The sequence below is a fragment of the Mytilus edulis genome, chromosome 8 (genome assembly GCF_963676685.1).
Source record: "Mytilus edulis chromosome 8, xbMytEdul2.2, whole genome shotgun sequence".
NCBI lineage: Eukaryota > Metazoa > Mollusca > Bivalvia > Mytilida > Mytilidae > Mytilus > Mytilus edulis.
In genome coordinates, this window is record NC_092351.1 from 72,387,183 (window position 1) to 72,409,195 (window position 22,013).

At 32.4% G+C, this 22,013-nt stretch overlaps 2 protein-coding genes across 2 annotated transcripts in view; one reads left to right on the forward strand and one right to left on the reverse strand.

Moving 5' to 3' along the window:
- LOC139486209 (gamma-aminobutyric acid receptor alpha-like) overlaps window positions 1-22,013 on the reverse strand; it is an 82,440-nt gene that overhangs the window by 42,529 nt on the left and 17,898 nt on the right. The gene's annotated exons all lie outside the window — the stretch shown is intronic.
- LOC139486652 (BTB/POZ domain-containing protein 6-like) lies at window positions 210-4,193 on the forward strand. The gene is made up of 2 exons (XM_071271577.1): window positions 210-409; window positions 3,614-4,193. Exons 1-2 carry the CDS (start codon window positions 210-212, stop codon window positions 4,191-4,193), a joined length of 780 nt encoding a protein of 259 aa, XP_071127678.1.

Here is a 22,013-nt window from a genome sequence, read left to right on the forward strand (position 1 = left end):
TTCATCGACAGAGCGAATTAATTCAAGATGTTCAACATGGAACCAGTTTAATAATGGAAGGATTCATTTTAAAGAAGGATTCGACAAAATTGAACTACTTCAATACACCAAACCCGACATGTTTGCCACTTTTTAACAGCAATTTTGAAATGTGTAAGGGTACAGAAATGAAACAAAATTGGCAAGACGAAAAAAACCTTCCGGAACGTATGAATTTTATGTTAGATAACAAACATATGTGTGATATCACCTTTCATGTCGGACCGGGCAAGTCAGTTATTAAAGCTCATAAATACATGTTGGCTAGTGCTAGTCCAGTATTCTACAAAATGTTTGAAGGACCATTAGCAGAAACAGGATCCGTTGAAATAGTTGACATTGAACCTGAACATTTTAATTTGATCTTAAAGTAAGTGTCAATAATGCGTCTGCTGGATTTTTTGTATCATTATGTTATTATTGTTGTTTTCCTTTCGAAACACTTGAGCACAGTCTTATGTGTTTTATAGATTGTTGTTTATCTTTTTGGTTTTTTTTCGTATTTTTCATGCATTGTCAGGTATTGCATATTCGTTAAATATCTTCCGTCTCATTTTAAGTAATACATAAGATTCTAAATTTACATAAACAAACCTGATATTAAAAATATTTGAATAATTGTATGGTTTATTTATATTGTACAACGCGTGTACAATGACTTTTTTAAAACGAACTCCTCAATTTATCTGGAATCTTAAGGAAATTTCACTCACTCGTCGGAAATACACATATGTATTCTAAAATCATTTGTGGCATGACACGGGACATTTTTTTTCTGATATATACTAGTATCATGGTAATGATAGAATAATACTAACTCACTAATGGAAGGAACTGTGCTTAATTTTCAGATACTGAAATCATAATCTGTCAATCAGTTTCATTTAAGTTTGGTGCTGACATATCAATAAGGAATAGCTAATGTATCGTTGTCATCTTGCTTACTTTCGATTGTTACCTTTTCTGACATTTGAATCGAACTTCTCTTACACCAAGTTTAACTTTGCGTATTGCTGTGTGTTTATTTATTCTACATTGGTTAGAGATAGAGGGGAATGATTATATCTTACATAACATGTTTTGACCCGCACATGGTTTGCGCCTGTCACAAGTAGGGAGACACTGTTTGTTGTTAGTATTATATGTGGTTTTAATTTTGTTCATGTTAATGTTTTGCAGTTAAGTGTGAAATAATTTTCACTGCAATAGTACACATTGTTGATCAAATGTCAGCTGAAGCCCGCCTCCGGCTGTGGGATTTTCTCTCTATTCTGAAAAATGAATGCTCTTCAATCTCGTTATTTGAAATAGCCTTTTTAACTTATTTGAATTGAAGCGTCACTGATGAGTCTGTTGCAGACGAAACGCGCGTCTGGCGTTAATACAAAATTCAATCCGTGTATCTAAAATGAGTTTATTATTTAAAACACATGAATATTCATTGGTATTTATTTTATCAACCAAAAGCCCTTCAGTTGTAATATTATTTGGGGTTTTATCAGTTAACACTTTAATTAATTCATAGATATAAGAAGTTGTAGTATGAGTGCCAATGAGACAACTCTCCTCCTAAGGTAGCACTCCACAGTTAGGTGTGTAGTTTCGCATTTTGGCCCCTGTGAATTTTTCAAATATGAGAGCTAGTGTGCAATAAAATTCATTTTTGGATACTGTAAATTCAGAAATTATTGCGTTCATTTATTATTGCGATTTTGTCATTTTAAATTAAATGCGATTTTAATTATTACGATTTTGAGAAAAGTCATGCTTAATTCAGTTAAGAAATTACAAAATGCGAGTTTTAATTATTGCGGTTACAACTCTGTCGCATTATTCGCAATAATAAAAACCTCGCAATAATTTCTGAATTTACAGTAGCTGAGTATTAAAATAGCCTTTGTATTGGGTTAATATGAACATCAAGATTATGTAATGTATGTAATATAGGCTGTTTTCTGTATGACAGTCCGTATTTGCATGTCCCTACCATACATTGGTCCGGCAATTATTGCAATGTTTTTTTCCAACTTTTTATCGCACGAACTTTGTGATTGAATTTACCGAAAAAATGAGGCGAAAGACACCCATTTTTTATTTGATCATTAGGAAGATTTATGAAAACAGTTTCTAAAAAGGTATCACTCAAAGGCATTGAAATTCTAGTTTGATCAAAATTTTGGGGGGGATATGTGACATGTCCACCCCCCTTTTTGCAATATTTTATGGTAAATAAATGCAGAATGTTGCCATGGATACACATAAAAGGAATTAATTTTCACTCTTTTAACTTTTGAAAATCAAATCTATGGAATATACTGATTACATACATATGCACAGGTACAACACAAACAGTTAGGTTAATGTATTAGAAATCCAGGAATAGGAGATGATAAAACATTTTGTGGCTCATTTTTAATTTTATTTTCTAACTGTGTAGTGCTACCTAAGTCAAAATTTATAAAAGTAAACCAATGTTGGTCAAATTACGTTCTTAAATACGGAGCTTTGGCTCACACCGAACAGCACGCTATAAAGGTCGCCTAAAATCACTAGTGTAAAACAATTCAAACGGGAAAACCAACGGTCTAATCTTTATTAAAAAAAAAACAGAAACAAGAACCACATCAACAAACGACAACTACTGAACATCAGATTCCTAACAAAGGACATGTGCAAACAATTGCAGCTGGTTTAAACGATTTAATAGAACCAAACCGTCACCCTTATCTGAATCAATAGTCGAACATAACAACATAGAAAACACACTATAAAATATCAGATGAAATGGTTTAATTCAATCAAAGGACATATCAGCATGAGCGAACATACCCTGAACAAAATCAATTTGATTTGTTTAATTGTTATTTCAATATTTTTATTACTAAAAAAAACATTTTTTTAGAATAGAAGTTTGAACTAATTTCGAACATAATTAGTTGGGAATATATAAATACTTACATAAAATCTAAGACGATTTAGAATGAAAAATGCATGGCTATTATCGTTTTTGATTGACAGTATTTTGAAATATGTGTACCTAGATTCTTACAGGATTTAAATGAGGGTTTTCTTTAATACTTACAAAATTAAAATGACAATGAAGTGCACCAAGCTTTGGTACTTACACGGAAACATTGATATATATTATTATTGACATTATTTCATGTTAATATTAGGGGTTTTTGTTTGTTTTGTTTTTTAATATTTTGGCCTAGCGAATTATTACAGAAATATTACTTGTCAAAATACAAATTTAATGCAGCACCATTTGTACCGTTAATGTTTGAATACAGCTTGGTCGAAACATTAACTGTTGGACTGTTAACCCTGAGATTTTCAAAAGCAATATCAAAAGCTAAAAAACATTAAGCGAATGAAAAACAACAGTAATATTTCTGACTTGTTTCAGGAAATGCATTTGTGGTGCAGTAAAATTGGTACAGTATTTGTTAATTCTGTAAAATAACTTGCTTATTACATAACCACTGCATATATGAAAGGAATACATGTCAAAATTACAATCATTATATATCGATGATGCAATAAATGCGCCACTATTTCTTATATTTTGCAGGTATATATATACTGACAAAGAAGTTGTAGATTCCAAAAATATTATTGGACTCATGTACGGATCAGAAAAGTATATGATACAACCTCTTAAAGACCAGTGCAGTAAATTTTTAAGTTCGAATGTGACTTCGGATGATCACGCGTGTATTGTCTACCAAACAGCACATGATTTCCACATAGAGGACATCAAAACAAGAGCATTAAATCATATTTTCGAGAATGGAAACAGATGTATTGAGTCAACTGATTTTCTCTGTTTAACAGAGGAATGCCTTAAGGTGATAATTAAATCAGATACTTTGGATTGCAGAGAAGACGTACTATATGATAGGATGGTGAAGTGGGCAAAACTAAGGTGCAAGGAAGAAACTTTAACGACAACAGACGAGAACATCAGAAAATTGCTCGGTGATTTATTGTATCTCATACGCTTTCCATGTATGAAACCCCACATATTCACTGAAAAAGTGTCATCTGCAAATATTCTATCACATGAAGAAATAGTGAGAGTATACCAGTTTAATACTGGTCAAGAAAATACCACGTTCCCCTCAAAATGTCGAGGTCCACCACCAAAGTAGATGACCTAGCAATCAGTTTTCTCTATACATGCGGGGTTCGAACTCATAACCTCAGTGTTGACTGGCTAGTGATTACAGTAGTAACTACTTAAACTACTTAGACCACTCGGCCACCAAGGCCCCTTTAAAAAAAGAAATGGTATGGTTGTCTTTTAGACAACTCTTTACAAAAGACTAAATAACACATGATTTAACAGCTCTAGGTCACCATACGGCCGTCAATCAACAATGAGCAAAGCCCATACCGCAAAGTCATCTATACAAACTCACAAAAGCACAAATATAAACAATTTCAAACGAGAAAACAAACAGCCTAATCAATATACAAGAAAAGAACGAAAAACAAGTTACAAAACACGACAACCACTGCATTCCACGCTCATGACTTGGAGCAGGTACAAATATGCAGAATGTGGCAGGGTCCCTCCTAATGTTTATCCTCTGTCCGTCTTTATTTTGGTCATTATGAAATTCTGCATTGAGATTGGTTGTCAATCATTATATGTACATGCTTAATCGTGTGATTGAACTTCAGATGTCTTGATCCTCAACGATTTGTTGATGGAATACTTTACATGTATTCGAAAAATAAATGGTTATCGTTGAAATTTCGATCGCGTATTTCGGGGGAGCTACACATGAGATCTTTACGAAACTTGCCATCTGGCTTTATGTATTCAGTTTCATTAATGATTAACTTCCTCAAAATATATAATTTATACATTCTAACATAATGGCCATATATACAAATTTTGTTGCATTTACAGCTCAATTTAGATAAGAATATGTTTATTCCCTGTTTAATATGAAACGCTATACAGTTTTAGCTCATCCTTCCATTCATTCCATGAAACTCCGTCTAATTTTCATACAAATAAGATCTGCTTAAATTTTACTAGCAATCGTTACCTGTACATGCTTAACAGAGCGATGGAGTTTCATGTTCCACGATCATCATTGTTTTGTTTACCGAATAATTACATTAGATGTAAGTTTCATTATAATACGTTATTCTGATTGGCTAACTGCACATCACATGTTATTCCGTAAACAATTGCATTAGACAATAAAAAATTTCATGCATGATGACACGAGGTCCCACAATAAAGTGCACATGTGAATTAAATAAAACTGGATAAAAATCGTGTTTTCATGATCCTAGCTAAAAAATGTAATTATAAGTATTGAATGCTTCTTTTTGTAACTTTATAGGGTTGTAAAAGCGTTGACCGTGCGTACATTTTTAGAATGAAGCGCTTCCGCGCTTCATACAAAATGTACTTCGGTCAACGCTTTTACACCCCAATAAATTTACAAAAAGAAACATTCAATTCTTAAATAATTAATCTAAATCTACATGAACATCTATTAAACTTTCGTCGCATTTTCTAAGAAAAATATGGAAGGGTTTGGAGGCTTGTTGTCAGAGTTCATTGCGACGATGAAATGTTATTACTGACCGATTGGGTCCGATAAACGATTGTGCCATTTTGACGGATAGTGGATTCGCATGACGGTCACTAGTGAGATCATAGACAATTATATCATATAGTTCATGAACATGATCGTAAAACTAATGAAGTGTCGATTTAATGAGTTCTTAGTTATAAACCTCTTTGAGTGTTTTGTTTTGTTTATTTTATTTATTATTATTACTTTTACTGTTAAGTCTGTTTTTTGTTATATCTACTTAACGTGACTCTGTATTTATGTATCCCGTCATACTTTAAACGACAGAATTATTTTATGTCTACCTGTGCGAATTTCAAACGCGCAAATTTACACTAGTACTTAAAACCTTCCATCCTTTACGGTTGGATTTTACATAGATAAATTAAATCGTAGAATATAAGAAAAATGAGGATGTTAAATTTGAAGTATGCCTTTTTGTGCTTCTTCGTTACATTTGTAGTTTTTACAGTGATTAAGATGATAACACAATGTTGACTGTTGTACCCCTATTTTTGACATTTTTACCTATTGTGTCTGTTTGTTTTGTTCACGCATCGTTGACAATATAATGGAATTTGATGCGCCTGTCACACAAGTGAGGTTTAGTTAGCTATAAAACCAGGTTTAATCCACCATTTTCTACATAAGAAAGTGCCTGTACCAAGTCAGGAATATGACAGTTGTTATCCATTCGTTTGATGTGTTTGAACTTTTGATTTTGCCATTTGATTTGGGACTTTCCTTTTTGAATTTTTCTCGGATTTCAGTATTTTTGTGTTTTTTCTTTTTTGTGTAAGGTGCACAACCGTTTAGGAGAATGGTTTACACTACTGTCTATAACGTCGGTATAGCGTTTAGCGGAGATCGGTTTTTTGTCGAGTGCTTAAAAATGCGATCAGGTCAATTAGCTGCTATTTCGCAATTAACATAGTTTTATTCGAGACTGCCCATCTTATTTTGAATACTAAAAAAAATTGGCACACAAGACGCACAATTTCGTTGTTATTTACCTGACATTTAGTGGTTTTTTTTTATAGCAAGAGTTAAAACGTCCGTGTTTTTTTTAAACAAATGGTTCGGATTTTTTTTTTATAGAAAAAGTAAAAAAGAAATTAAAACTTACTTTTTAACTGTAATTAATTGAAGTACAATATAATATTTTCCTTAGGCTAATAATTCATCAAAAAAATATTACAGTGTTGATGAAACTTAACAGTTTTCTATTTAATGATACATATAACTTCTGCTATGAAAACATTGTACCATTATCTTACAGCATAACAATATATAATACATTAATGGAAACAAGTGAGATTTTACATATTTGTTTAATTTCATTGCACGCTACATTTGTTATTATGCAATGTAGTATTATAATGACGGTAAAACATAAGAGCAAGAAAAGTTAGGAAAAACGAATAAATAAAGGCAATAGTAGTATACCGCTGTTCAATACTCATAAATCAAATTAATTCACGACTGAACACAAATACAGCACAATAGTCAATATACTTTGCGTCACACGAATGTATCATCGCCACAAAAAGTGACGTAGCAGGTAAATTTCGAAAAGTACAATATAAAATTTGGATTGAGTTTATAACGATGTTATATGATGTATTTTCTAACCATTACGAGAATTTTAATGTAGAATTGTGTATTTACTTCTAGATTTTAGTAACCATGTCGGTTTTTCTTATAAATCATCGAGTTTAAAACAAATAAGTCCTGTGTATGCAGTTTCTTTAAACTAAAAATCATATAAATGAACTTGGTAATAAGTATCTTTACTTTTACATGCATATTGAAAATAAAAAAAGAATTAAAACGCACAAACATTAAGAAATAAAACATCATCCAACCAGAATTATAGATGAAACGTCAAAAATAAATACTTGAAAGTTGAATGCACAAATAAAATAGCGAGACGTCTAATAGCAAGACGAATTTACACTTAGCAAAAAATAGTTCACGTAATTAACCAGTAGAAAAATTCAATACGCACATAAAAAGTCAACTTAAAGAGGAACAAACCACCCCATTCCCTCTAAATATTAATCATTACATTTACATTTGAAATGAATTGAAAACCTAATAAAAATGAACGCAAAACTTTATTAATTCAAGTTTTATGACCAAAATTAACTTTTTAGATATGCTAGTGCTGTGTGACCAATCATAGCATACATGTGATCAGACTCTTCTTCGCTGTAGGAGCAATGTAAATTGTTCTTGATTTCATTTCTAAAACGGTAAATAAAAACAACTGAAGTATACTGGTGTTCTTAAGTAATAAATCGACTCAGAGAAAACAGATCAAGTTTACAACTTTATTGTATGAGGAAACTAAAGGCTCTAAAGAGCCTGTGTCGCTCACCTTGGTCTATGTGCATATTGAACAAAGGACACAGATGGATTCATGACAAAATTGTGTTTTTGTGATTGCGATGTGTTTGTAGATATTGCTTTACTGAACACTCTTTCTGTTAACAATATATCTATCCATAATGCACTTAACACAGCAGTAAGAGAGAAAAACATTTTGTAAAAATTTATGAAAATCGTTAAATTTGACTATAAAGGGCAATTTCTCCTTAAGGGGTCAATTGACCATTTTGATTATGTTGATCTTTTTGTAGATCTTACTTTGCTGAACATAATTGCTGTTTTAAGTTTATCTCTATCTATAATAATATTCAAGATAATAACCAAAAATAGCAAAATTTCCTTAAAATTACCAACTCAGGGGCGGCAACCCAATAACAGGTTGTCCTATTCATCTTAAAATTTCAAGGCATATAGATCTTGGCTTGATATACGATTGTTCCCATGTCAGATTTGCTCTAAATGCTTTGGTTTCAGAGTTATAAGCCAAAATCTACATTTTTCTCCATTGTTATATTTTTAGCCATGGTGGTCATCTTGGTTGTCTGACAAGATCAGCAGACACATTATTTAAACTAGATTCTCAAATGATGATTGTGGCCAAGTTTGGTTAAATTTAGCTCAGTTGTTTCAGAGGAGAAGATTTTTGTAAAAGATTACAAAAATTTAATCAAAAATGGTAAAATTGACTACAAGAACTCCTTAAGGGGTCAACTGACCATTTTGGTAATGTTGACTTATTTGTAGATCTTACTTTGCTGAACATTATTGCTGCTCACAATTTATCTCTTTCTATAATAATATTCAAGATAAAAACCAAAAACGGAAAAATTTCCTTAAAATTACCAATTCAGGGGCAGCAACCCATCAACCGGTTGTCCGATTCATCTGAAAATTTCAGGGCAGATATATCTTGACTTGATAAACAATTTTAACCCATTCAGATTTGCTCTAAATGCTTTGGTTTTAGAGATATAAGTCAAAATCTACATTTTACCCCAATGTTCTATTTTTATCCATGGCTGCCATCGGACACATTTTTTGAACTAGATACTAGAATGTTTTTGTAAAAGTAAACAGACGACGCCGGACGACGACGACGACGACGGACAACGGACGACAAGTGATGAGAAAAACTCACTTGGCCCTTCGGGCTAGGTGAGCTAAAAAACGGAACAAAAGGAATACTGAAGTGCTACTAAAAAGAAAACAACAATATACATAGAGACGGATTATTTGATAACAACTGCCATATTCCTAACCTTGGACAGGACATTTTCAGCAGAAATGATGGGTCGAACCTGGTGTAGTGGCTAGATAAACCTTCCGCTTATATTTCGATGTTAAAAATTACCCATCAGAAATTTTTTTTTTTTTTTATGAAGCAAGAGACTTGCAATTAGAATGGTTAATTGTCCGAGGGATAAAGACATATGTCGAAATCTCACAAAATATTTTACAAAATTATGAAAACTAAAATTTTGGTAAAATGTAAAAAAAAAATCAAGTGAAGAAAAGAGGGACGAACTCTTAAATCGAAAATAAACTGACAACGCCATAATGAAACAGACAAACTAATTTCTCCAATATTTGCCAAGCAATAAAATTTTTAAATTGAAAACAAAATGCATTAAGTAGATAATATTAGAAAAATGCTCAGAAACGTAGGGGTTGAACAATGTGTAGTGGAAGTTGGTCATAAGATGTTTTTCATTTTTATTCCTGCAAATATAAAAAGTAAACGCACGCTTGATTAGAACTACATTCTTTGACTTGGTTCAGTCAGTGATGTACAGAATTTTATACTGCTACTACAAATGCATTCAACATTTGGCTGATCTTCAGGGGGTACACATTTTCAACAATGGTATAAAATTTTGTACGTTCTATCCTGATAACACCTAGGTAGCTATTATTTCCATCAAGACAAATAGAAAACAAAACAAATATATCCGCATAATTGTACGTACATCTTAGTCCAACATGTCTCAGCTCCCATTTTTACTTGTCAAAAGAAGGACACACTCGAAAAAAAAATAGACTGTTCTCGAAAAAAAAACACGGACATTTGTGATCCTTTACAAAGTAGGATACTTGTTTCTTCGTTGGCCATTCTTTTTTATGAAACAAAGCAATACCAACTCTTTCAATTTGTCTTTTAGTTTGGAATGGAGCATACCTGTGTAAAGTGTAGAAAAGTCAAATGTTTTAATACTATTGCAAGATGAAAGAGTCTTAGATTGTATGTACTCTACTTAGTTATCAACGGTACCAGGATTATAATTTAATACACCAGACGCGCGTTTCGTATACATAAGGCTCATCAGTGACGCTCAGATCAAAATAGTTTTAAAGCTAAACAAGTACAAAGTTGAAGAGCATTGAAGACCCAAAATTCCAAAAAAGTTGTTCCAAATACAGCTAAGGTAATCTTTTCCTGGGATAAGAAAATCCTTACTTTTTCGAAAAAAGAAAAGTTTTATTTGTAAACAGGAAATGTATAACAAAAATGACCATATAATTGATATTCATGTCAACACCGAAGTGCTGACTACTGGCTGTTGATACTCTCGGGGACGAAACGTCCACCAGCAGTGACATCTACCAAGTGGTGTAAATGGTTATAAAAGGTACCAGGATTATAATTTAATACGATCTTTTGAATTGTTTAGTATCCACATTTGATTCACGCTACCTCTAGAATAGGCAGTTTCACAAAAACTTTGAAGCCCGGCTTTGATCGCTGATAAAATAGAGGTTTCGTGGAGCACTTGATAGACCCATCAATATACCGTTGTTTGTAGGGACACTAATGAAGTTTAGGTAACCAATACAGTGATAAAAAATCAAGTTCTTCATCTTTATTTGAAATTCCAAAGGAACATAAAACAGACCTATGATAATCCAGGATTTCCTCTTTGCTGTCGTGAGGGTGAGTTCTTGGATGGTGTAAACTTCCCACTAACACTATACACCTTTCATCATTCATCATACACAATTACACGATACACCCTGAGCCATTACACCATATACGTTACACCTTTGAACCATACACCTTACACATAACACTTGTTACGGCCAGAAATTGCCTTTAAATTGTAGCCAACAAAAGACACAAATCAATTATAAAATTTAACAAGATTTATTATACAAATGTTTACAAGAAGTATTACACATATATTACTGTTAACTTAACTGTCAAAATATGAGTCCAATCTTTTATCTTTATCTGTATCCAGAAATCTTCTCGGAATCCAATCTGAATATTACGGTCACAATCTAGTATGATGTTGTTTGTAGAATAAAAGTGTCAATCCAAAGGCTATGTATATTAATGTCTATCGATGTCTAATTCCAAATCCAAGAGTGAGCGTTTAACTTTAATGTCTGCATATATATAATTGTCAAGGAAAATTCTAGAACAATCTATACTAGAACATCCTAGAAAGTTACAATGGAAGTTTCTAGTAAAATGTAGAAGTTTATATAACGCATCTTTTATCAGGATCATTCTGGAAAGTTCCAATCATTCTGTAATTGTTCCAGTGATTTCTAAACTGCACAGTTCTAAGATTATTCTGTAAACAACTATCAGGTCATACAACACAAATTAGGCCAACATAAATAAATACAATAATTACAATATCATAACACCTCCCCCCTTAAAAGAAGTTTTAGTGTAACAAAACTTATCATGAATAATATGAATAAAAATACATAGAATATATAAAGTGTTTTATTAAGCTCTAGATAAAGCATCTGCTATTACATTATCTTTACCCTTAATGTGTTTTACAATTACATCATATTCCTGTAACAATAAACTCCACCTAGTCAACCTCTGATTCTTGTTTCGCATTTTATGTATGAAGGTGAGAGGATTATGATCAGTACAAACAAGAATAGGATATACAGTGGGATTCAAATATACATCAAAATGTTGAAGTGCTGACAACATTGCAAAACACTCTTTTTCAATAGTTGAATAATTTTTCTGATGTTTATCTAATTTCTTAGAAAAATATGATACAGGTTTCTCAACATTATCATCTGTCTCTTGATATAAAACAGCTCCAATTCCTACATCGCTTGCATCAACGGCAAGTTTAAACTGTTTTTCAAAGTCTGGAGTAATCAGAACTGGACTATTAATTAAAAGTGATTTGCTATTTTCAAAAGCGTTTTGACAATTTTCACTCCAGATAAATTTAGAATCTTTTCGTAAAAGATGAGTCAGTGGTTGAACCACAGTAGCAAAATTTGAACAAAATTTTCTGTAAAATCCAATCATGCCTAAATATCTCATAAGTTGTTTTCTATTTGTAGGAGGAGGAAATTTGGAAATAGCTTCCACTTTAGCCATAATAGGTTTCACTTGACCTTGGCCAACTGTATGCCTTAAATAATCAACAGTGGCCTGACAAAATTCACTTTTACAAAGATTAACAGTCAAATTTGATTGTGACAATCTATCAAAAGTATCATACAAATGTGTTAAATGCTGTTCCCAGCTATCACTACATACAATTAGATCATCAATATAAGCATAACAACAGTTTAAATCTTTTATAACATTATTGATCATTCTTTGAAATGTAGCTGGTGCACTTTTCATGCCAAACGGCATTACAGTATATTGAAATAAGCCATCTGGTGTAACAAAAGCTGATATTTCACGAGCTCTCTGTGTCAGTGGAACTTGCCAATAACCTTTCAACAAATCAAATTTGCTCACAAATTTTGCTTGACCAATGTTGTCAATACAATCGTCTATCCTTGGAATCGGATAGGAATCAGATTTTGAGACTGAATTTACTTTTCTGAAATCAGTCACGAAACGAAAGGTTTTATCTGGTTTTGGCACAAGGAGACAAGGAGAGCTCCATTCACTGTTACTCGGGTCAATAATATCATTTTCAAGCATATATTTAATTTCTTTTCTCATAGCTTCAAGTTTGAGTGGATTAAGCCGATAAGGATGTTGCTTAATTGGAGAAGCATCTCCTACATCAACATCATGACAAACAGCAGTGGTTTTGTTTGTCACATCTGGAAAAAGATTTTTAAAAGAAAATACCAAAGTTTTTATTTCTTCTCTACGATCAAAAGACAGATGTGCAAGTTTTGAGTCTAAATTTGACCAAATTTCTGAATTTTTCAATCTAACTGTCTCTTCCATAGTTTTAGAGCTAAAAGGTGGTTCAATTACATCTGGTTTGTCATGATTGTTCTCAAATTTAACCATGCCTAAAGTGGCAACTGGTTTACTATCACATTCATTAGTACGCTCAAAATATGGTTTTAACATATTAATATGACACACTCTGTTTTGTTTACGCCGACCTGGAGTTTTTACAATATAATTCAAATCATTGATTTTACTCTCTATTGTATAAGGACCACAATATTTAGCCTGTAAAGGATGTCCAGGGACTGGCAAAAATGCAAGTACCTTATCACCAGGCTCAAAAACTCTATCCCTGGCATCTTTATCATACCAAATTTTCATCTTGTTCTGTACATTTTTTAAGTTTTTCTGAGCAATTTGACCAGCAGTATACAATTTTTCTTTAAATCTAGATACATAGTCTAAAAGATTTAAGTCAGTATGTTTAGTAAGCCACTTTTCCTTTATCAATTTTAACGGTCCCCTTACAGTATGGCCAAATACCAACTCAAAGGGACTAAATCCAAGGGATTCTTGAACAGCCTCTCGGACTGCAAAAAGTAGAAAGTGAACTCCATCATCCCAGTCTCTGTCAAATTGAAGACAAAAAGTTCTAATCATGTTCTTCAATGTTTGATGAAAACGTTCTAAGGCACCTTGAGATTCTGGATGGTACGCACTTGATCTATACTGAGCAATCCCTAACTGGTACACGACTTGCTGAAATAAACCTGACATGAAATTTGATCCCTGGTCGGACTGTATAGACTTAGGAAGTCCTACTAACGTGAAAAATTTGATAAGAGCTTTGACAATAGTAGGTGTCTTGATATTTCTTAGCGGAATAGCCTCAGGAAAGCGTGTGGATGTACACATGATTGTCAATAAATACGCATTTCCAGTTTTGGTCTTCGGTAAAGGTCTAACGCAGTCAATTAGAACTCTGCTGAAAGGTTCGTCAAAGGCTGGAATAGGCAGAAGTTGTGCTGGTGGTATTTTCTGGTTAGGCTTACCAACAACCTGGCATATATGACATGATTTGCAATACTCTGCAACATCATTTCTAAGTCTTGGCCAGTAGAAATGCTGCAAGATCTTAAGGCAAGTCTTCCTTATACCTAAGTGTCCAGCCAAGGGGGTGTCATGGGCAAGACCAATAATTTCTTGCCTTTAAACTTTAGGCACCACCACTTGGTATACCACTCTCCATTCCTCCTCTGGGGTAGCATCAGGAGGCCTCTACTTCCTCATTAAAATGCCGTCCTGATGGAAATAGCATTCAGCCACTTTCTCTACTTCCTCCTGTGGTTGAGCCCTCTTGCAGAGCTGAAGAACCTCGGAGTCTTTATGTTGTTCTTCCAAAATGTTCTTTCTGTTTAATGAATGGCTGTTTACGTCTGGCCATGGCATAATTACATTCTTGTTAACATTAGGTGGTCTTATTATGGCCTTTTCTGAGCTACCAGGACCTTCAATGTCGGCTAGGAAAGTGTCAGAAAGGTCCATGTAATCAAACGGGTTTTCTTGCAAATCCTCATCTTGTTGTTTTCTAGCCATCGCCCTAGTAACAACACAAGCTGGATACAATTCAGCATCCTCTTCAGGTAATTTAACATCCACCACCGGTTCACTGGTAACAATTGGTTCAGCAACCACTTTGTTCCTAGCTAGATCATTTCCTAGCAATAATGTAACACCCTCAACAGGGAGGTTAGGACGAACACCCACAATAACTGGTCCAGTTATCAAATCTGACTTCAGATAAATACGATGAAGAGGAACATCTATACAACCCAACTCTACACCTTGTAACAAAACAGAGGCACCAACAGAAGTCTTCTCGGAAAAACGCAACACACCTTCTAACAATAAAGACTGAGAAGCTCCAGTGTCCCGTAAAATCTTAATAGGCTGAAGAGTGGTATCCTCAACAATAGAAATAAACCCATGAGACATAAAGGGTTTATATTCCTCCATGTTATCACAAAAACTGGACTTAAAAGCCTGACTCGCAGGACATTCCAACGTACTGGTAATATAAGGTGTCGTACAAGCACTGGACTTCGGCTTATTATCTCGTTCATTCTTCTTCTGGAGTCTAAAACAATCAGCCATCAGGTGACCATTGTTCTTACAATAAGCACAAATCAGTGACTTCTTCTCAAAAGTATCAAATTTTGGACTAGAAATATTATAACTGGACTGACTCTTATTCTGTGCAACAGGCTTACTATCAGTACGCTCAGTGTTTTGATTTTTGTAATTTCCATTTGAAGTATTAACATTTTGACCCTTGAAACTTCTTTTATGTGAAAGGGTATAATTATCTGAAATTACAGCTGCATCATGTATTGTCCCAACAGTTTTGTCGTCTAAATGTGTTTTTAAGTCTAAATGAACACATTTTTTGAACTCTTCTAATAACATCAATTGTCTTAGGTTATCAAAATTGTTATCTGTTTTCTTTGAAGTAAGCCATTTATCAAATAGATCTTCTTTTTCCCGGGCAAATTCCACATAGGTTTGCGAATCAAACTTTTTATAAGATCTAAATTTCTGTCTATATGCTTCTGGTACTAGCTCATAAGCTTTCAAAACTTCCTGTTTCACCGTGTCATAATCGGAACTTTTTTCTGATGGAAGTGCGGAGTATATTTCAGCGGCCTTACCCTCAAAAACACTTTGTAGCATTGTAGTCCAATATGGCTTTGGCCAATTCAAATTATGAGCAATTTTCTCAAATTGTGGAAAATATTTATCGACTGTTTTTTCACAAAATCTGGGAACCAAACGTATATTTTTTGCTGCATCAAAATGTTCTGATTTTGGCTGGACTTTAGTGTTGCTTTCTTCTTTGACCATTTCAATTTTCAGTTTCTCAATCTCTAGTCTTTCCCTCATTTCAAGTTCTTTTAATTTAAATTCATCTTCTTTTTCCTTTTTATCCATTTCCAATCTTTCCTTCATTTCTAGTTCTGCCTGCTTTAACTTAAATTCATCTTGTTTTAATTTAAATTCATCTTCTTTTTCTTTTATTTTCTCCATCTCCAACCTTTCCTTCATTTCCAGTTCTTTTAATTTAAGTTCATGTTCTAATGCAAGCTGTTTTAATTTGATAGCGTCAACAGTTTCTACCTTAAGTTCAAGAGCCTCTTCACCTAAAATTTCTGAGTCAACTAATTTATCTATTACCAAATTTTTTATAATTTGTTTTCTCATAGATACTTTAAAATCTAATTTCAGATGTTTAGCAAGCAACATTAATTCCTCTTCATCAAATGCCATTTTGTAGAATTTTGTTGGCTAGTTATAATAAAAATACTGAATAAATTTTGAATAATATATTTTTAGTCTCCCGGACGAGCCCCCAATTTCTGTTACGGCCAGAAATCGCCTTTAAATTGTAGCCAACAAAAGACACAAATCAATTATAAAATTTAACAAGATTTATTATACAAATGTTTACAAGAAGTATTACACAAATATTACTGTTAACTTAACTGTCAAAATATGAGTCCAATCTTTTATCTTTATCTGTATCCAGAAATCTTCTCGGAATCCAATCTGAATATTACGGTCACAATCCAGTATGATGTTGTTTGTAGAATAAAAGTGTCAATCCAAAGGCTATGTATATTAATGTCTATCGATGTCTAAGTCCAAATCCAAGAGTGAGCGTTTAACTTTAATGTCTGCATATATATAATTGTCAAGGAAAATTCTAGAACAATCTATACTAGAACATCCTAGAAAGTTACAATGGAAGTTTCTAGTAAAATGTAGAAGTTTATATTACGCATCTTTTATCAGGATCATTCTGGAAAGTTCCAATCATTCTGCAATTGTTCCAGTGATTTCTAAACTGCACAGTTCTAAGATTATTCTGTAAACAACTATCAGGCCATACAACACAAATTAGGCCAACATAAATAAATACAATAATTACAATATCATAACACACTATAATGGAATTTGATTTTAAAGAAAGGTGCGACTAAACGAATTTTGATCTCACAATATTTTTAATTAATTTATAAAATTGGAAATCAGTATTTTACATAGTTCTAAGTGTCGTACACCCTTCATTCACATCATTTCTGATTGCACGTTACACCATTACACCATTCCCCTTACACCATACACCATATCACCATACACGTTATATACCATTGCACCACATGCCATATACCATTACCGCATACACGGTTTTGGGGAAATTTACACCATCTAAGGACTGTGTGTGTTGAGTTTCTTTGTGAATTGTCAATAACTTATTCATTTATCATGTCTATCAAGCTGTTTTTTAATAGGTTTTACACATGAAAAAGATGTTGTTTGGGGCTTTATCTTTGGGGAAAACAAAATAAAGTTCATCTTGTATGTTTATTTAACACATATTGTGTATAAATGATGACCACCAGGTTGAATACTATAATTATATTGTTTCACTATTCAGCACTGTCATAAGCTCGTCAACGGTTTCGGATAGGATATATCTTTGGTTTACACATATTTATCCTGATGAATGTAAATCAAGAAAACCGCGTTGGATGCGAGTAATTTTTAATGTGTTGTTTTCAATTTCACAGGTGCAATGATGACAAAGCAGTACAGAAACAAATCTATACTATTTTATAGCTTTACATACAATTCACAAATAAATACCATTACATGCTAACTTCTTTATTGTTTTTTTGTTATGACATAGAGCCTAATAAATTAACAACTATAACTTAGTAAATACAAAGTAGTTTGTCGTTTACTTTGTCAATTATAGATTTATGATAAAAGGAAATAAAACATGTTGTGACTTAACCTTCGCTAACTTATTTCTAATTTATCGATCCTTTGTATACTTTTTCTTTTGGATATCGTATCATGTGTCGATTGTTTTACTGTGTTTCATTATTGGTAAGTGTATTAAAAAATATGTTTTGCATTTAACGTCTCCAAATGTTACTTCTTAAAGGAAGTTTATACAAATACTGAAGAATAAAAAACACACACACATAGAAGTTGCCTCTTTGCAATTAAAAAAAACTTATTTCTTTTTAATTTGGTGACGAAGAATAAAACTAAAAATCGATCTGATTCGAGAATACTACAATCTATAGAATAATGATATTGGAATAATTTAACATAGAAGTAAAATCCAGCGTTGTTTGTTTTCAAATATAAGTAATGAACTTATGTTCATTTGTTATATCAACAAGTACAAATTGCTGATTATTTTTTCAAAACTTTTCTGTTGGCGAAATGATTTTCTTACTACATAAAGAATATTGGTTTCGTATAGATATTCATTATTTTGAAATATTATTGATAATCACACATAATGATTTTATTGCAATAAGTTTACTAATATATCCCAACGTTCCTGATTGTGTTTAATTCTAAAAGGGACTTAATATTAGTTCAACTAAGTCAATAACAGGTTTATTGTAAATGCAGTTATTAAAGCTATCAAATAGTCACTTCAAACATCAATGATCTTTGCACTCATCGGCTTTACCGATGGTAACTTATGATGATCGACCTGTATGTTCTTTTTTGTTTAACATTTTGAAAGTAAAAATTGATAATCGGGACATAATTGGTTTTCATAATGTACATTTATACACTGATTTTGTCAATTTCTATACTATTCTAAATCGAGATTAGCTTGATGATTTGGAAAACAAAATATAATCTACATCAACATAAAACGGTACAAAAAGTGGTGTACATTAACTACAATTCCCTTCTCTTTCATGAATGTGACCTTCCGAGTTAGACTATTTACCGGATTTGTTATCACATAAGCAACGTTAACACGCCGGTGCCACATGTGGAGCAGTATCTTCTAACCCTTCCGGAGTACCTGATATCAACCCTAGTTTTTGGTGGGATTCGTGTTATTTATTCTTTAGTTTTCTATGTTGTGTCATGTATTAGTTTGTGTTTTTCATTTTTAGCCATGGCGTTGTCTTTTTTTCTCGATTTATGAGTTTGACTGTCCCTCTGGTAACTTTCGTCCCTCTTTTAAAAGGTAACGGACGATAACGACGGACGACGGACGTCAAGTAATTAGAAATCCTCACCTGGCCAAGTCAGCCAAAAAAGAAGACACTTGCCTTGTGTTTGTCTGTTATGCACGGAATATAAGAAGTGTGAATCCCTAATGCCAAATTTTTATAATCAATCTAAAAATAAAAATATTGATGACAAACAGACTATTGCGTTACGAAAATTAGAAATATTTGCTGTTGAAATGTGTATAATACTTTCTGGTTTTCGAATTTAATGGGCTCTAAATGTGCCCTAATCATATCTCCTTCCTTAGCATTCATTGAAAGCATCCGTCGTAAAGTTCAATATTTTATTGTATTTTAGTACTCAGGCGACAACATATAACTTAATTTTAGTTGGCAGATATTTATGGCACGCCTGAACCACTTTTATTAATTAATCTTAGATTATCTCAGATTAACTAGGTTTATCTCAGATAAACTAAGATTATCTCAGCTTAATTCAAATTTGAAAAAATCCTATTTTATCTCAGAAAATACATAAAATTCATTATCTGGAGAAAATCCCGGTTTATTTTAAAATATTAAGAAAATCTAGGTTTATCTGAACGATTTTCAGATAATCCTACTTGATCTCCAAATAATTAATTATCTGAATTTCAGATAATTCATTATCTCATTTTCCAGATAATTTAGGTTTAAATATTCCAAAGAACAATGTAACGAGTGTTATAATTGGACGACAATCGTTTGCTAGATACCGTCAGATAATTCATTATTTCAATTCCAGATAATTCATTATCTCATTTTGCAGATAATTTATATAAAAAATACCGTTAGATAATTCATTATCTCATTTTCCAGATAATTAAGGTTTATTACGGATTCTAAATATACCAAAGAACAATGTAACGAGTGTTATAATTGGACGACAATCGTTTGCCAGATTTTATCTTCAATTTAAGCATCTGTTTTGTCAATGTCACTGTATAAATTACATTGAGATTATGCTTTGCAAAAATGCTAGGTCTTGTTATCTGTTATAACAAGAGTATATCGAGGAGATCTTTTATCTTTGAAAACAATGCAAAAAACATACAAACGATTTCATATATGACTTTAACACATGTACACATGTAGATACAACTATGAAGATTTCAAAACGAACCTGCATCTACACCATTGTCAAATAGGTATGAAGCCTACCAATAATATTGTTTTATTACAGTTTAAAATTATATGATGAACAATTTACCAATCAAATCACCTTTTAACAATTTTTTAGCGTTTTTAGAATTATCTGAAAATATTTAACAAAAAGATTTGAAGTCAGACACTTAACCCTTCGTACTAGCAGTTTCAAATGTGGTTCGGAAAAGAGGAAAAGTCTGAAAGTAAAGTAGGGGAATGTCTAGGTGACCGTATGAAGCTAATGCTGGATAATCAGTTGATGTGTGACGTTACATTCCATGTCGGATCAGAAAAATTACCAATTAAAGCTCATAAATACATGTTGGCAAGTGCCAGTCCTGTCTTCTTCGACCTGTTTGAAGGACAGTTTTTTGTAAATGAGCCTTTAATAATAGTCGACATGACTATGGAGCAGTTTAAAATTATGTTAGAGTAAGTTTATAGTTAACATTTAATTTAACATGCTGGTCGATAATTCACATTTGTTTCTCGAATTAAATACGATTATACATCAGAGCTAATACTTACTAACGATCAATTACATACACTTCTGTCTGACAACACCTTCATAACTTAATGATAGCACCAAAGATAAATATATTAATACATAACTCAGAATAAGAAATGAAGAAAACGAAGATCTTTTTGAACGTTATACTGTTTAATTTGCAATAAAATGTTGTTTAAGAAAATCAGAATGAAATAAAAACAACATCGAACAACTTATCTATTTATAAAATATATTAAATCGCAGGACCGAGATTTATGCTTGCTGTTCCTTGTGTCGATTTCACGGTCGTGGTCTCAGTTAAGTAGGGTTCAACAGTTGTTTAAGTTGTTATAATGTAACTGTGATAGGAACAGATAATGGTTAATCAATAGTCTAATATGACGTGCTTCTTTTGCTTTGAAAACAACACCGTGATAAAATGCTCGATGTATCCATACTTAGCACAATCTCGGAGATTAGCATAATAATGGCTGTTGAAATTTACCTTCCACGTAAATCCACATCTATCGTTACCTATGTACAAACACTATCATGTAAATTTCGTGTTCAAATATGCAATTGAAAATAAAAAATAAGGACTTTTTTTTTCTTATTCTAAGGCATAACAAAAAGAATTAATGCATTACAGCTCCGTAACATGTACAAATTTAAATCAATCACAAATAAAATTCTGCAAAAGTTCATTAATATTTTTGGTGCATTAAAGTCATTTCAAAGGTTGACATCATACAAATAAAAGAACCAATTGCTGAAGTTTTTTTCCGTTACGTTAGCTTTAAAAATTCGGATTATATTGTGGTATGCCCCCTTCAAACTTTTGACCTTCATGTGACCTTAAAATTTGACCTCTAGGACGATAAACGTATTTTTGGTGAGAAACACTTGTGCAGGCCATGACTTTAATGCAGTAATGAATTAATGTTTCGTTTAAAATACATACTTCTCAAGCTTTCATCGACCATGCAACAATATTGACACACATTGAAACATGAAATGAAACATGAAACATGAAAACTTAATTAAACGCCTATTTCTACATATACAATATGTATTCAATGGCGTTGTACATAAATGACATATAAAATACAAAAATACTAAACAAAAAT

Bases quoted from the DNA above. Each gene is read 5' to 3' on its own strand.
- LOC139486652 (XM_071271577.1), top strand. From the start codon at position 210: ATGAATTTTATGTTAGATAACAAACATATGTGTGATATCACCTTTCAT. The intron at 410-3,613 runs GTAAGTGTCAAT...TATATTTTGCAG, and splicing joins CATTTTAATTTGATCTTAAA to GTATATATATACTGACAAAG.